The sequence below is a fragment of the Dermochelys coriacea genome, chromosome 2, assembly GCF_009764565.3.
Source record: "Dermochelys coriacea isolate rDerCor1 chromosome 2, rDerCor1.pri.v4, whole genome shotgun sequence".
Lineage (NCBI taxonomy): Eukaryota > Metazoa > Chordata > Testudines > Dermochelyidae > Dermochelys > Dermochelys coriacea.
In genome coordinates this window covers 221,243,979-221,261,332 of record NC_050069.1, presented here as the reverse complement: position 1 = coordinate 221,261,332, position 17,354 = coordinate 221,243,979, and the positions used below count along the sequence as shown (strand labels likewise).

At 39.9% G+C, this 17,354-nt stretch overlaps 1 protein-coding gene across 2 annotated transcripts in view; it reads right to left on the bottom strand.

The window, feature by feature from the left end:
• Positions 1-17,354, bottom strand: part of COL28A1 (collagen type XXVIII alpha 1 chain) — a 143,875-nt gene that overhangs the window by 81,609 nt on the left and 44,912 nt on the right. For both annotated transcript variants that reach the window (XM_038390002.2, XM_038390001.2), the window contains exons 12-13: positions 5,489-5,557; positions 3,916-3,984 (exon numbers count right to left, since the gene is read on the bottom strand). In XM_038390002.2, coding sequence (XP_038245930.1) covers positions 3,916-3,984; positions 5,489-5,557 — 138 coding nt within the window. The remainder of the gene's footprint in view (positions 1-3,915; positions 3,985-5,488; positions 5,558-17,354) is intronic.

The window sequence follows — 17,354 nt, the reverse complement described above, 5'->3', positions numbered from 1 at the left end:
GGCTTTGGCTAGGTTAGGGCCTCACTGGGCTAGGCATTCTATAAACATAGTAAATGACAGGTTTTGATCCCAAAGAACTTACAATCTTAAAGGTACTACTGAATGCTTATTACCATCAACTCTAAAGGAATAATAATTTATGGAAGAACTAATTGTGAAAGTTATACATAGAATAAATTAGTTTCTATTTAAACACAGACAACTCCAATTCTACATATATAATAAAATTAATGTTTAGTTCCCTTAGCATAATTTGATCCCTCAACTGTTTTGAAAAGGCATTATAATGCACAAGACAATAATGCAAAATGAGTTAAAATTAACTAGGGACATAAGGTAATAAGAGGTTCTTTAAATACATTAGAAAGAGAGAGATGAAAAAGTGTAGGTCCTCTACTTAGAGAGCAAGGAGAGCTAATAACTGATGACATCAAGAAGGCTGAGGTGTTCAATGCCTATTTTGCGTCATTCTTCACTAAAAAGTTTAAAGGTGACAATATACTCAACACAGTTTAATATTAACAACAAGGGGAAGGAATGCAACCCAAAATAGGGGAAGAACAAGTTAAAGAATATTTAAATAAGTTAGATGTATTCAAGTCCACAAGGACCGATGAAATTCGTCCTAGAATACTTAAGGAACTACCTGAAACAATCTCAGAACCATTAGCAATGATCTTTGAGAACTCATGGAGGACAGGTAAGGGCCTAGAGGACTGGAAAAGGGCAAACATAGTGCCTCTCTTTTTAAAAAAATATTGAACCGAAAGGATTCAGGGAATTTTTGTCCAGTCAGCCTAACTTCAGTACCTGGAAAGATACTGAAACAAATTATTGAACAACCAATTTGTAAGCATCTAGAGGATAATAGGGTTATAAGTAATAGCAAGCATGGATTGATCAAAAACAAATCATGACAGACCAACCTAATTTCCTTATTTGACATGATTACTGTCCTAGTGGATGGCGGCAAAGTAATAGCCATGATATATCTTGATTTTAGTAAGGCTTCTGACACAGTCCCATATGACATTCTCATAAGCAAACTAGGGAAATGTGGACTAAGTTAACTTACTATAAGGTGGGTGCACAACTGGTTGCAAGACTGTACACAAAGAGTACACAAAGAGTAGTTATCACTGGTTCTCTATCAAACTGGGAAGGCATATCTAGTGGGGTCTTTCAGAGGTCAGTCCTGGGTCAGGAACTAGTCAATATTTTCATTAATGACTTAGACAAAGGAGTAGAGAGTCAGCTTGTAAAATTTGCTGACATCAAATTGGGAGGGGTTGCAAGCACTTTGGAGGACAGGTTTAAAAATCAAAACAACCTTGATAAATCAGAGATTTGGTCTAAAATCAATAAATTCAATATAGACAAATGCAAAATACTTCATTTGGGAAGGGAAAATCAAATACGCAACTACAAATACAAAATGGGGAATAACTGGCTAGTAGTACTGCTGAAAAAGATCTGGGAGTTATAGTGGATCACAAATTGAATGAGTCAAAAATGATGGTTTCAAAAAAGGTAATATAATTCCGGGGTGTATTAACATGAGTGTTGTATGTAAGACAGGGGAGGTAACTGGCCCGCTCTACTCAACACTGGTGAGGCCTTAGCTAGTGGACTGTTCCCAATTCTGGGTGCCACCTTTTAGGAAAGATGTGGATATACTGGAGAAAGTCCACAGGAGAGCAACAAAAGTGATTAAAAGTCTAGAAAACATTACCTATGAGGAAAGATTGAAAAATTGGGTTTGTTTATTCTGGAGAAGAGAAGCCCAAGGGAGGACATGATAACTGTCTTCAAGTACATAAAAGGTTTTTATAAAGAGGAGGGCAATAAACTGTTCTTCATGTCTACTGAAGGTAGTGTAGAACACAATGGAAGGACAAGAAGTAATAGGCTTAATATGGAGCAAGAGCAATTTAGATTAGATATTAGGAAAAACTTTCTAACTATAAGGGTAGTTAAGTTCTGGAATAGGCTTCCAGGGAGGCTCTGGAGTCCCCATCATTCGAGGTTTTTAAGAAAAGGTTGGACAAACACCTGTCAGGGATGGTCTAGGTTTACTTGATCCTGCCTCAGTGCAGAGGGCTGGGGACTTTTAATGACATCTTCAGTTCTCATCCAGCTCTACGTTTCTATGATTAAGAGATGTTTACAAAGATTTTCCACAATATTTAGTGTGTATTCTTGGTCATATATTTCATAATTGCCACTGCAGTATTCTTCATTCCAAGTTACTGAAAGAAAGGTTTTTGTTTTCCCCAAAAGAACTACTCTGTGAGAAGACAAAGGGGAAGAGAGTTGCTGTTCTTGAAAGTGTCCATGGCATCATTAATCAAGTGATGTTATAGCATCATTTTTGAGGTCAACACAGGAATTATCATCTCTGAGTGATTACTGGAGAAATGGTGGAATGATAAAATGATAAAAAAGAAATGGCATAGAAATTCAGAGGCTGCTCTTAAAAAGAATAGCCAATTTTGCCTTAGATAAACACTGAATTAACTTTTTATTTGCAGCATTATTTACACTTCCCTAGAATTCAGCCTTTTTTAGTTATTTAAGGCTATTGATGAGTTTTTAAGGATGGCCACAGCACAGTGTAAAGGTCCTGTGATTTCTGTGGGGAAAAAAAATACTCAACTTGTTCCAGTTACAAGCTGATTTTAAAAATGAAAATGGTATTAGAATGAAATCTTAGTGATTCACCATTGTTGCAGCCCCGGCTCATTTTGTGGTTGTAAAATGAATAATCTAACTCTGTGATTTTTAACAACGGAAATGTAACCTCTTTGATAATTCTTCCCATATATTTGGTGCCCAGATATAGATGCTAACGGGCATTAACTCTTTGGTGAAGAGAACCACCTAAATCTACATGAATTAGTTAAAAGCACCAGGAAGATATTGGAAGCGTGCAAGAACAGTTGCTTATCACATGCTTTGTTCTGGAAAGGCTTTACAGAAAATAAGGTCAGCAGAGAATCTTGAAGAGGATTTGTGGTGGTTAAGCCAGTGGTTCTCAAACTTTTTGTACTGGTGACCCTTTTCACACAGCAAGCCTCTGAGTGTGACCCCCCCCTTTATAAATTAAAAACATTTTTATATATTTAACACATTTTATATATATTTATATAATATATTTATATTTTTATAAATGTATAATATTTATATATTTATAAATGCTGGAGGCAAAGCAGAGTTTGGGTAGAGGCTGACAGCTCGCGACCCCCCCATAATAACCTCACAAGCCCCTGAGGAGTCCCAAACCCCTGGGTTAAGCGGAGATTATGGGGAAATATTTAGCAAGGAAATTAACCAGCTACAAGTTTCTTCTCTTTTTCTTTATAACCAAAGAAATATAAGAACTAGTTTGAAACCAGGAACTAAGATCCTGAGACTGACAGTGGCACAGAAACATTTAAAGATATGTGGCATCTAAATAACCTTTCCAGACCAGCAGTGTTGTTGACGTATTTAAGTAACACACAGGTACATAGGAATGGCCCAACTTTTGATTCTTTAAAGATATATTTTTTTATTTCAGACAGGTCTAAAATGTGTGTTTCTCCTTAACATCAAGTAGACGAGAAGCACAGATACAAATTCACACGTAGAGTCTTATTGAAAATCAGGCCCTAAGAGGCTGTTTAGCTGGGATCAGGCAATCAAATGTTTCTTTAAGTTTCATATTCTTTAGAGATGGCACTGGCTCCTGGCTCAGTTCTGCCACATGCAGTTGTTGTTGCAACAGTTACTAACACATCCCCTCACTTTCATTGTCCCAGCAGCAGGTACAGAGTGGGCCAGTCAATATGACAATCATCTATCAAACAAGTTCACTTAGATGTCTTGTATTGTTTTTAAATTCTAACATGTTATAGAACTGTCCTGTCCACTTACAGTTAATCCTGGCTCACCAATTCCAATAGGTCCTGGAGGCCCAATTCTTCCTTCTTGGCCTCTATCACCCTATTGGGATGGAATTTCAGAGACGTTACTTATTGTTTTCTTAGAGTGTGACATTCAAAAGTACCCAAGTGACTGGAACTAAGTGACTTTTGAAAATGGGACTTAGCACTCTGGAGCCTACATTTCATTGGGACTTAGACTCCCAACTCATTTGGGCACTTTTGAAAATTTTACTCTTTACTCACAGGTGAGGTATAGTGCACCACATAATGTCCCTTGATGGCACTGAAATGAAACCACTAGCATCTTTTAATGAACAGTTAATATGAAATATAATTTAGGAGCATAGTCATCTTCGTTTATCCTTAGGGCTAGATTGTAGCCCATCCTACATGCCAATGACAACACAGTAAGGGGGTAACAGGCACCTCCTTATAGTCATGCACCAGTATATGGTGCCATCAGAGCCAGCACACAGAGAGTATCAGGCTCCACAGAGCCACTACATCCCCCACTCTGTATAAGGCAGTTGGCATAGGTACTCCAGTACATTGGGCAGCATATGCCACACTAGGTGTAAACCTGGTGCAGTGTAGTTCCTCCATAGAGCATCATGAAGCCTGGGAGGGACACTGTGACTCCCTAAGCCACAATTTCCCTCCTGGGCTGTTCCAAACATGGCACAACAATGCTCTGCTCCTTCATCTGGGCAGATTACAAAGTGATTGTGTAGCCCTCATGCAGCATACACTGAATGCATTCCAACATCTCACACTGTTCCACAGCCTGGAAAATGCCCATGAGCTCCATGGATGCAGGGAAAAGAGCAATAAAACCTTACAGCTTTGTTGTTCTAGGAATTGGCCCTTTGTCCATATAGTACAGAAGATACATGACCTAAAGCAGTTTTTGATGAATTAGCACCACAAGTAATCTTTGGTTCAAACAAGATGCAGGAACAAATAGGTGCATAAGAGAGAAAATAGCAGGGAATCTCCATTTCCCAACTAAGAAATATGAGAGAAATCAGTCATTCTCCAACAAGTTTTTAGTTCCTTTGTCCTTGGCAATATATATTGTGTGTAAAGCAGCCAAGGTATATTTATACACTTTACATAAATATGCATAATGGTGCAGGATTGGAGGCAAACCATGTGTACTTCAGCCATGAAACTGATCTTGTCTATACAGATTTTAGTAGAGTTACTTCTGATTTTTACTGCTGTAGGTGAGATTATAATCAGACTTTGGGATGGCTGAAAGGCAAGACCTCCATCCTATGCAAGCGTGTAAACTTCTAAAGTTGTATGCAGGGCTTTGAAGCTGTGCTCTGGCTCCGCTCCAGCTCCAGGCAAAAACCTGCAGCTCCACTGCTCCGGAGCTGCTCCACGCTCCAGCTCTGTGCTCCGCTCCAGAGCCCTAGTTATATGCTCTTCAGCTTCAAATAATAATAACTCACTTGTTATGGCATTAAACTCAAGCTAACTTTCATTAAAATATACTACAAATGATTCGCGTAGACACTGCATCATGATAGGAAATATACTGTATTATTGATGATTACCTTAGGTCCTTGAAGTCCAACACCAGGGAGTCCGATGGGACCATAAGGCCCTCCAGGTCCTGGCTCTCCCTAAAGAACCAAAAGAAGTTAGAAGACAACAAAGTGCTTATGGTGCTTTGATAATATTCCCCACAATATGTGTCCCTAGTGTCATTACAGATGGGAAAATATGTATTTACTTACAAAGAACATTTCTGATTTAAGGAAATGAGTTCCAAAATTAATAGATGTCATGGGTGAAATCCCAGTCCTGTTGAAGTCGCTGGGAGCTGTGTCATTGACATCACTGGGGTCAGGATGTTACTGCATAAATCTAACCAATCTGAGAATAATGAGACCACAGGATTCCCTTTGCAAACACAAGCTCCAAATTGTGGTGGTTTTTTGTGCTAGTTCCTTGGTTGTTGGCCTTATTTGGTAACTTGATGTGTGTTGCTTAGTCCTTCGGTCTTTCTTTTGGGGATTAGGAAGTATTTATGCCTTAACTGGTGAGCTTAATATCTCCCCTCACAGCTGACTGTATATTATAGCTCCTACGTAAATCTTCATCAGTCTCTGATTCTCAAGTGTTCTTAGTGTGATTCTAATCTAGTTAAGGTAGGTTTCATTAACAAAAATTAGATCTGTAGACAATTAGTTCTGATGTGTTATCTAACAAATACTAAAATCACTGTCTTAGAACATCATTAGGATTTAATTTAAACCAAATAAACTCAACATTAAGACAAATATTTTGTTCAGCTGCCTTGGTGATAAACCCAATATATACACTAATAGAGTTTTAATCTACTCTAACATTACCTTGATATTGCCAGGGTCTCTCAATATGAATGTACCTGATGTTTGATACAATACATACTGTGGTAACAAGGTGTATTGACTTCAGTGGCTGCAGCTGCCTACTCCAGTAGTTAATTTGGGCCAGTGTGTCGAGATAAGGACAGCTTTTGGATTTCCTTTCTTTTTTGGTTTCCCAGACCCTTAAGGTTGTTCAGTGCTATGTACTTAATTGTATCAAGTGACCTTTTTAAAAAATAGTAACATTTTAAAAAGAACAATCCCCTTTATTGTATTTGATTTAGCGAATTAGTAAAACTAAAGAATTTTTAAAGTCGTTCAAACAATATTTAAAATGCTTAGCTTGTTGAATAAGGCCATGTCTACACTACACATTTTTGCTGACATAAGGCAGCTTATGCTGACCTAACTGGAGGTGTACACATTGCAATGCTCCTCCCAATGCTTTAACTTGCCTGCTATGCCGACATAATATCACCTCTGCGAGAGACATAGAGCTTAGGACGACATAGTTAGAGGGACATAATGTCAGTGTAGACACTATGTTGTTTACATTTCCCTAAGTGGACTCCAGGAGGTATCCCACAATGCCCACCAGGACCGCTCTGGTCATCGTTTTGAACTCTGCTGCCCTGTAACCAGGTACCCAGGTGAACACCCTTCCCCTGTTAAAGCCCCAGGAAGTTTTGAATTTGATCGTCGTCTTTGCTCAGTGTGGAGCGCTCACATAGCAACTGCCCAGCTGAGAATGCCAGCTCCATGCAACATACACGCCCCTATCTGGAGCACACCAGAGGTGGTGGATCTCCTTGGTCTGTAGGGAGAAGAGGCTGGGCAGGCACAGTTCGAATCCAGCTGCAAGAACTTGTTCAGGGGAAGGGCTATGATAGGGACACATGCAGCCATGCTGTGTAAAAGTCAAAGACCTCCAGCAGACATAGCAGAAGGCAACAGAGGCAAATAGTCGCCTCTAGTGTGGCGCTGCAGACATGCCACTTCTACAAGGAGGGGGCTGGGGTCAGGGTAGTGGTAAATAGCTTCCCTGTTGAGCTCCTTTTATATCCTTGTATTCATAACGCACAGCACAATACTGAAAAGCAGTGCAGGATCCATGCTTTCTGACACAGATGCCTGACTCGTAGGTTGCCAGGGCAGTTGAAAAGCTGCTAGAAACCTAGTACGATGCCCATAGAATGATGTGATTGAGACACCTGCATCATGTGATCCTCAATCCACCCCCATGAGGCATTGCAAACCCTTCCCAAAACACCCTGCAGCCAGTTGAACAGTGGAATAGCTACCCAGGGTGCACTGTTCTCTTAGTTGATGCAAGACCCGCTACTGTGGATGCACTCGGCTAACACAAGGAGCATAGTGTGGATATGCAACAGCGGTTTAACTTAACTTAGTTTTAGGCTATGTCTACACTACAATCTCTTTGTATACTAAGTACTTGCCATTAATTTCAAGGGGCCAGGATGTTTCCCCCAGAACTCTGTCCTGTCATCTAGCAAAGAGTTAAACTGAAATGCAGGAAGAGGAGTTTAATAGTACATAATCTGCCCCAATGTCTTGATTACACTTGTAACTATTTTCCTACCAATTTATAACCAGACAGGTAACACTACATCTTTAATAAAGCTTTATGCAAACATGACATTGATTACCAGTCCTATGTTCGCTCCTCTAGAGCACAATATATTGATATGAAGTTGTAATATAAACTCTGACACTTTGAAAAACCACTCTTTCATAATTAATGTAGCTTTTAAAGGTCAGCTCTCAATAGCTGAACAGAAATGCTCACAGAGGGCAAGTATACCTCAGAATAATACACCAGCTGGCTTCCAACAGCACCTAGTTTGTGTTGTTGTAGATACAGTATATGTAGCAGTCACTGCTGTCAAAATACCAATCATAGCAATAGAATTTGCTATATTCCGAGTCAGTCTGTTATTTAGCTTCCATGATGGTGTTCATTTTCATGGAGACTTTGGACCAGATTCTGATCTCAACCAGTATAACTCCCGATTAACTCTATTGAGTGCAATTCGTGCCAGTGTAACTCTGATTAGAATTTGGACCTTTTTCTCCATTGTTTTTCTTTCTCCCTTTGTTTGATTAAAAATATTTAAAAATAAATAAGATTGCTCAGGAACCAGATTTTCCATCCTACCAGTTCTACTTCAAAGATTATTTGGGACTGAAAAAGTTAACATTTTGTTTTAATATCAATTTATCAAAAATAAACACTGACTAGTAAATATTTCCCATCAGCAGGATTATTAGGAAAAGGCCAAGAATAATACAAACACAATTAATACTTGTCTGCTTTCTAGTTTTCTTGGCAAACATTCTACTATATGTATTTTTACCCCTTCGTAGGCTGAGCAGAAAAGTTGAAATTCAGGATATTATGGGGTGGTTCCATTTGGATGAGAAATAATGATTCTGAGTTGGGATAATCTTTAGTACAATCTGTATACATACAGAAATATACATGAAGGGTAAATTTTTCAAAAGTATCTAAGTAATTTAGGCTCTTAAGTGCCATTTTCCAAAGTGCCTTAGGTAAGTGAATTTCAGAGTAGAGGGGATGAACATTTTTGGATGAATTGTTTATTTGCCCAAAAAAGCAGTTTCAGTCAATTCAAAACTGTTCACAAATTTGACCCAAAAATTTTTATCTAGGAACAAATGTTCAGGGCTAGCTTCACAAAATGTATGTGTGCATACCTACATGTATCCCCTTATAAACTTAATCCACTTGCTTAGGAAGTGGTTTGAATGCCCACTCAGGAGCAGAACTTGAACTTGCATCTTCTACTGCCTAGGTGAGCCTGTTAACCACAAAGCTATAGGCTATTCCAGAATAACAGGTCCTCAGTCTCTCCTGTTGAAGCTGTTCCACGGTGTGTAAATACTTAAATACTCATTGGGCCAAAGAGAAAATGAGAATGACTGACTTCTAGATTCTAAGGCCAGAAGAGACTATTTAGTCAGACTATTATAGTCTGACTATAGTCTGATTATATAGTCTGACTTCCTGTACTACGCAGGACATAGAACTTCCCCAGAATAATTCCTACAGCATATTTTTTAGAAAAATTGTCAGTAGAAAATGCATCATGACCCTTGATAAATTTTTACAATGGTTAATTATTTTTACCCTCTCACTCTATAGCCTGGTGGTTAAGGCACTGGCCTGGGAAGTAGAAGATGTGGATTCAACTTCTACCTCTGACTGATGCAGAGAGAAGATTTGACTCCATACCTCATCTAAACAGAACCACCTCATGGTTTCCTGAATTTCACCTTTCTGCTTGACCTAAGACACTTTTTTGAACATTGTAATTATGCTTCTAAGGGTTTGTCTACATGGGAAAATTTCCTGGCAGAAGTGCGCTGGTATAATTATAGCAGAATATTTATACCTAAGGCTTGTGATTTTACTGTACCCACATTCACCACTGTTACATGATTGTTTTGTTCAAAGTATGCCTTGTGAGGTATCATTTGAAAAGTTATGATCTGATGAACTTTACTATTCTGTGAACTGTATGTATCATCCTTGTATATGAAGTTATGAAGTTCTGCTATATGTTTGTTACTGAAACATGTTGTAAGTCTATGAAATGCCCACAGACTAGCTTTTCAGTGGCAACTAAGGGGTCATCAGCACTCAGCCAGATGGTAAGAGACAACCACCAGGCATTCACCAGCAGCGGAGTAAGCAAGAAATTTGCAATTCAAATGAAAGGCGTTTGTGCAAGCACATACACAATAGGGCTGGCTAACCCCCATGACGCAACAAGGATCTTTCCAGCACCTGGAGGAGAGTATAAAGTGAGGGACGATGACATCAACACTTCACCTCTCCCATCTCCCTCTCAACACCTGGAAGCAAGATTCATTTGGAAGACAAAGAGAAACCTCCTTGAACTGGGGAGAAGGAATGGTCCTAACTAGAGTGCTTTCTAGTTAATATAAACTGTGAACTTAATTCTGCCTGCAACATCCAGTAAGGTGAGGAAAAACTTTGATTCAAATCTTGCTTAGCCTGATAAAGTTTAGGAATTAGACTATGATTTTATTTTTTATTTCCTTTTGTAACCAATTCTGACCTTTATGCCTATCACTTACAATAACTTAAAATCTATCTTTCTGTAGTTAATACATTTATTTTAATGTTTTATCTAATCAGCATGTTTTTGGTTAAAGTACTTAGGTAATCTGCTCAGGTTACAGAGGCTGGTGTATGTCCATGACCCTTTTATGGAGTGGCAAGCTAATTAATGATCTTGCACTGCTCAAGTAGGTCTTCAGCAGTGTAAGACGGTACATTACTAGGGTGCAAGGCTGGGGATGGGGGGAATTTGCTGGCATCTCCCTGTTTATATTGTGGTAACTTTCTGTGTGGGCTGGAATTGAACTCATGACTAAAAGAGCCTATTACCAGTCCCCTGAGCCTGTAAGTCACCAAACAGGTGGTCTTGCCTAGAAATAACTAAAGCAAGAGCTGCCAAGTTATAAAACAATTATAGAAGCTCTTGAACCAATGTGGTGATGGCTTTCTGCAAAGAAGCCTGATGATTTTTATATAGGAGATTGGTTGGACAAATGGTTTGAAGACCATAAATCAATGCTAATTATTAATACTTGAGACAGATGAAGCTGCATGAGTGCCACCCAGACCTGGATGGAGGAAAGCTTTTCATGTGCAAGGAAAAATATTATTAATGTTGTTGTGCATGACAACTTGGTAATAATTATCTGGGGTACAGTTACTGAAGCCAACTGCAGTACATCACTCCCTATCAGGTGTACTTGGCTCAATTCCCATTAAAGGCAACACAAGACTTTCCATTGACTGACTTCAATAGGTGTTAAGTAAGACTATTGAATTTTCTCACCCCGTTCCTAGGCTGTGCCCAAGCTGCCCTCCGTGCAGATCATGAAGCAGGGTACAAACATGTTTTTTATTCTTTTTTTTGTGCTGTCCCCTGATACTAGGAATATATGGGCAATCCATATAGCTCTTCTATAAGCTAGTCTGCTGGTGGTCTCAAGATTCTGTTCCATCAGCCAGAGCACAGGGAAACCCTAGCCATGTTGGTGTGGCACAACAGCCAATATGGCTCAGTACCACCCAAAGTTTCCTTACAAAGGGAAAACCTCCTGTGGCTTTGGCTGACAGCTTAGGACTGCTGCTGGTATAAGGCTGAGAGGAAGGAGAGTCCAAGGGTTAGGGTACTAGCCAGGGACTTGAGATACCCACATTCAGTTCTCTGCTCCTACACAGATTTCCTATGTGATCTTGGACAAAGCCTTTAGTGCTCAGTTTCCCGTCTGTCCAATCGGTGATAATACTACCACCCGACCTCGCAGAGATGAAACACTACATTAAAAAGACTGTGAGGTGCTCAGATACTACAGTAATGGGGGCCATATGAAGCAGCTAAAGTATCAGGCCCTTACAGGAAGAGTGTGTGTATTGGAGGGGGAAATCTTTTTACTGAGACACCATTGTAAAATCTTCTAAAGCAGAACTGGCAGCTCTGAATGCATCTATTTAATTTATTACAGAACTGTTTTCTCTTTCTTGTTCATGAATTGTCACAAACAGCTGCCCATTTTCTTGAATAATAGTTGTTGTTCAAGAGTATTGACCAAATAAATTCTCCATAGAGCTCTTGACCTTGTTTGTAAATAGCTTCTTGTGAGTACTCCATACTCAGAGTTCTAGCTGTTTTGATTGCACACATAACACAGCATGCACAGGGCTCGGAGTATGTTTCTAGTCACTGAATGGAGGACCATAACCCTCAGAAACAGAGTTCCAGCATGAATATTTGCAATTACAAATTCTGGGCCAGTACTTCAGGCCAAACTAAGCATTGTTTGTGTTGCCCTAACAAGACAAAGAGGACTTAAAGTTGCCATAAACCAAAAGCTGAGGATTCTCACGATGGAAGAAGCCAACTGAGCCAGAATAACACCATTCATTCTTCCCCACCAAGTAGGGAGTGTCTGAGCCAGAGTGCACCATGCTCTGGCAATCCCTGGCTGATAAAAAGAGAACTAACCCAACCAGCATAAATTAGACTAGCTTTGTGGCTACTGTGTGGGCCTGATCCAAAGCCCACTGAAGTCAATGGCAATGTTTCACTTCAGTGTGCTTTGGATCAGCACCTAATTTGCATCATGGATGGGTTTAGCTTCTAGTCAGCCCCGGGAGTGGGGAAGGCAAAAATGTGGCATAGAGCCATCCTTGCCTTACTCACAGCAGCTGTGCTATGTCTCTCAGTGCAGTTGAGTGTAAGAATCCAGGGAACAAGAACCCACATCTGCAACACCTGGGACAGCTGATGTTCCCAGATAGCTACTTTACATGATGTCCTGGTGGCAGCTAAGGAGCACTGTGGAGATTAGGCACGGCAGGACGTATTACCAAAAGGGACCGGAGCAACTGCACCCTATAGCCTTCTGGTTGGCCCATACTGATTATTTAACTCTCTGGAAGGTGGTCCAGGAAGTGATCTGGATAACTATGTAGACTGCTGGGTAGCTGTGGCTCCAGACCTCACCTTGCTTTCTGATCTCCAATCTCTGACCCTGCCTCTTGCCTCCTCGTCTGGCCATTAAGAACCTCTGATCTCTGGTCTCCAACCCTGGTCAGAGACTGCCCTATTGATCCTGGCTTTAGCAATTATTATAATCCCTGCTTGCTGACTGATTCTTTGTGGCTGTTCTTGACTTGTGGACATCAGCTCAGCTGTGACTGCTAGACAAGATTGCCTACACCCTGGTCCCTGACAATGAGGATCGGAACCTCTACACTTACTTTCCTTGAATATTCTGCAATGTTTGCTTAAAGTGTACTATTACTGTTTCTGCCAGAAAACTCCTCTGCTAAAATATTCACAGGGAGTGATCGCAAAGAGCCATGTGAATATAAAGCAAATTTAACAAAAATAATGAAACCCATTACTGGGATTTGGTTTTAGTTTTGCTATATTCATCTAGTACTAGTATTTATAAAATGACAATAAGTTAATTCTAGAATCTAGTAAAATATCACAGAACTCCCTGGCTGAATTTTTTGCTGTTGACAGCGACTATAGCTGGGCAACTGTGCAAGGGTCTCACTTCAGTCTGAAAAGCACTATTTGATCAGCCCTGAATCACTTTTCAGCTGAGATTAACTCTGTTGTTAGGAAATGTTCTACAAACGTAGTTTTCTGCCTTTCAAAGAGATGCCCTGTTTTGCATCCACTTCCAGCGATTTGTGATGGAACTTTCAAAAGATCGTAACCCTGTGCAATATTTCCTAAGCCAATGCACTTGTTCTTTCTCAGGTATCCATATGTTCTAGCTATGTGTGTGCTCACATAGGTGGGGGTGAATGATGGCTTTGCTGACTGCCGCTGGGAGTCCCACTGAGCTCAAATAGTGCCCAGAGATGTTTCTTAATCATGTAAAACATAGTTTTTCCTTCAAGTGACTATTGGATTTTAACCAGCTTTTCAGCAGTTACTATCACAGTTAGTATGTATTGACATAGCTATTTCTTTCCCACAGAACAGGAAATCTAAGGGTCTTTGGAGTACGATGGAAACTATTCTGCCAAATGTTTGCTGATATTGGCTATAGTTTCACAACTGATGGGGAAAACCCCCAAACCCTACCAGACCATAGGCAATAAGTTGGAAACTTAAACCACTTGACCCCCAAGAAATGCTGTTTTAGAAACTCTTGTTTAATATTATCACTCTGTGTGTGTGACTTATGATGGATTTATCTTTTTAGGATTTTAGATAGTGTGCAGGTTTCAGAGTAGCAGCCGTGTTAGTCTGTATTCGCAAAAAGAAAAGGAGTACTTGTGGCACCTTAGAGACTAACAAATTTATTAGAGCATAAGCTTTCGTGAGCTACAGCTCACTTCATCGGATGCATTTGGTGGAAAAAACAGAGGAGAGATTTATATACACACACAGAGAACATGAAACAATGGGTTTATCATACACACTGTAAGGAGAGTGATCACTTAAGATAAGCCATAACCCACAGCAGGGGGGGAAAGGAGGAAAACCTTCCATGGTGACAAGCAGGTAGGCTAATTCCAGCAGTTAACAAGAATATCAGAGGAACAGTGGGGGGTGGGGTGGGGGAGAGAAATACCATACCAAAATTATCAAAGTCTGGACATTACATAATTTTTTGTAGAAGTGTAAACAAGATTTCCCAAATATTTTTAGTTATTGTCTCTCTTTCATGCACCCATTTGAGATCCCTTTCTTTTCTCTTGCTGAGATCTTCTTTCAATTGAGTTTAAAATTAAATATGATAATGGCAAAAATACTATTTGATCTGAGTTTAATATCACTGGGCATTAAAATTCTACTGTTTTTAGGTCTGGCACATTCTCAACAATAATTGCTGTTTCTCCTCTTAGCTTTTTCCAAATAATTCATTATTTAATATGAGAACTATGCTCACTAAATTCAATGTAGTGCCAGTATAAACAGTTTCTTTACTTTTTAAGAATATTAAAGCTTGTGCACACTACAAGAAAGATATTTAACTTCCTGATGTCAAATGAAGCTATATTTATTGTATTCTTCCACATACTTGCATCCGATGAAGTGAGCTGTAGCTCACGAAAGCTTATGCTCTAATAAATTTGTTAGTCTCTAAGGTGCCACAAGTACTCCTTTTCTTTTTGCGAATACAGACTAACACGGCTGCTACTCTGATACTTTTTAAAATCACTGTAAGTAACATGCATCACTGTAGAATATACTCTCTACTATACTAAGTATAGCACATTTGAAAAACCCAGTTTCATTTTAAAGGGGTATAGTTGCAATCTCCTAGTTGTATGTTCTTCTTAATTTTACACGTATTTAGTTAAATTTCAAGGAGGCAAAATTAAGATCGACTGGGGAGATACAGCTTGCACGAAAGTAAGTAAAGAAGGAATTTACAACATGTATGAGTGAAATAGCAGCACACCTTAACAATTCATTTCCAGGCTTTCACAATTTGAGAGAGAGTTTTCATAACATAATTCTAATACTTTTTTGGTGCTAGGTAGTTATCATTGATATCCTCTTTCAACCTAAAATATTTCTTAATGAAGTTTTGTGTTTACTATAATTAGTAGGGATTGACTCTTAATCCAAAATGTTGCTACATCTGTGAGCAGATCTTTAGCAGAGAGGCACAGCATTAAAGTTAGGAAAACTATTCACAATGAACAATTTTCTCTCTGGGCTGCAGGAAGTATGTTTTATTTTTTGCTTAAAAAAAAAGCATACTTTTCTGTTTGTGAATTATCCAAAAACATTTACAACTGTTCATCTCTATTGTGAAATAATAACAATACAAGACTTTCAAAATGGCCTTGAGCAGATCGGATGTGAATACTCTTGTGAATATTTTTGTGCTGTTACAATGACAAATTTTGTTTTCTGCCAAAAAAATTTCAAACAGAATCTCACTCAACCAAATCTTTGCAAAGAAGCAAATAAATGGGTGAACACCAGCAAAGTGAATTGGCATGTTTACATGAACATATTTGTCAATACTTTTCTGCTGTATTAGCCTAGCTTTACATGCAATGGAAAAGCAAGCGCCTCATGTCAGGATTTAACTGCCTTTGCTTTGCTGCATGCAGGAGATTACACACTACCTGCTTGCACTATGCTTGGCTTGATTTAGAACTCTAAGGGTATGTCTGCAATGTAAGCCTGGGCTTAGACTCAGGTTGATGGCTAATCCCCCTTCCATCAACACACAAAACACATGAACCTAGGGCTCAGACCCAAGGTCCAGGGACCCTGCAGGGGTAGAGGGTCTAACCCAAGTCAAGCTGTGACCCAGGGTTCAAGCTGTATGGCTTTGCAATGCAAATGCAGCCCCCCTGACTTTGGGTGCTGAGAGTCTGCCAAAAGTATCTTACAATCTCCTGGGCCAACTTCCTTTGTTCTCTCTATCCCGACAAACTCCCATCGACTCCAATGAAAATGGAAGCATGCCCCCTTCAACCCTTTGGCATACAGCAACAGCTCAGTAAGTGTTCTGATGACCAAGCTGCAAACACACCAGCAGAGAGCCTCCTGTGTTTGCAACTGAGACCAAACAGAACAAGCCTTTTGCAAAGTGTGCTGCTTCATGGTCATGGGAGCACAGCCTGATTTTGATGAATCTCTGCTGTGAAACCAGCACAAGTGTGGACTTTTGTAAGAGTACCAGGAATGACCACACATACCAGCAAATAGCAAGATGGGTGGCAGTGCTGCAAATTTACTGGATGGGTAAGGATTCAGTGGCTCAAGAACGAGTACAGGAAAACCAGGAATCACAGAATCACACCTTGGGCTCACATGCCTGTTTTGTGTCCCTACAGCATTGAGCCAACAGTGGTGCATGATGACCTGGTCAGCCAGGATGATGTCCTGCTGGCCCCAGAATCCAGTATGGGACTAGTGGGAGCCAGCAGTTGGCACTGTGTGAGTACCATGAAGTCACTCTGCTGAAACTGGTCTCAGAGCAGGCTTTGGAACAGAAGCAGCAGCAGAAAATTCTGGGTCCATACTCACAGGACCTGTTTGATGCACTAGTGAGGAATAGTCCACTGTAAAGCTTGCAGCAGACACAGAAGTCACTTCTGAGCCCAGTAAATGTCTGGATCCATTATAAAGTTTGTTAATCCAGTAATGGGAGGGGTTTCTGCTTTGTGAACCAACGCAAGTCATGGGAAGCCCTGGCTAGCAACATGTATCCACTAATGGCAGATTGTAACAAGGCACCTTGGTTCCTGCCTCCTCCCCATTCCCACCACCGCATGGAGTTGAAAATGGTGACTCGGTGATGGAAACAGCAAAGAATGCCTTGAAAGACACATTTTTTGCTAGAGCCTTTCCTGCTTACTTCCTTAAAAATAATAACCTTACATTGCCATGCCTGTAAGTGTGACTCTCTGTAACCACTCAAAAGTCTATTGAGACACCTGGAAACGGTGAACTGTAGGACTGGGGGAGGTAGAAATGTGTTCCAATTACAA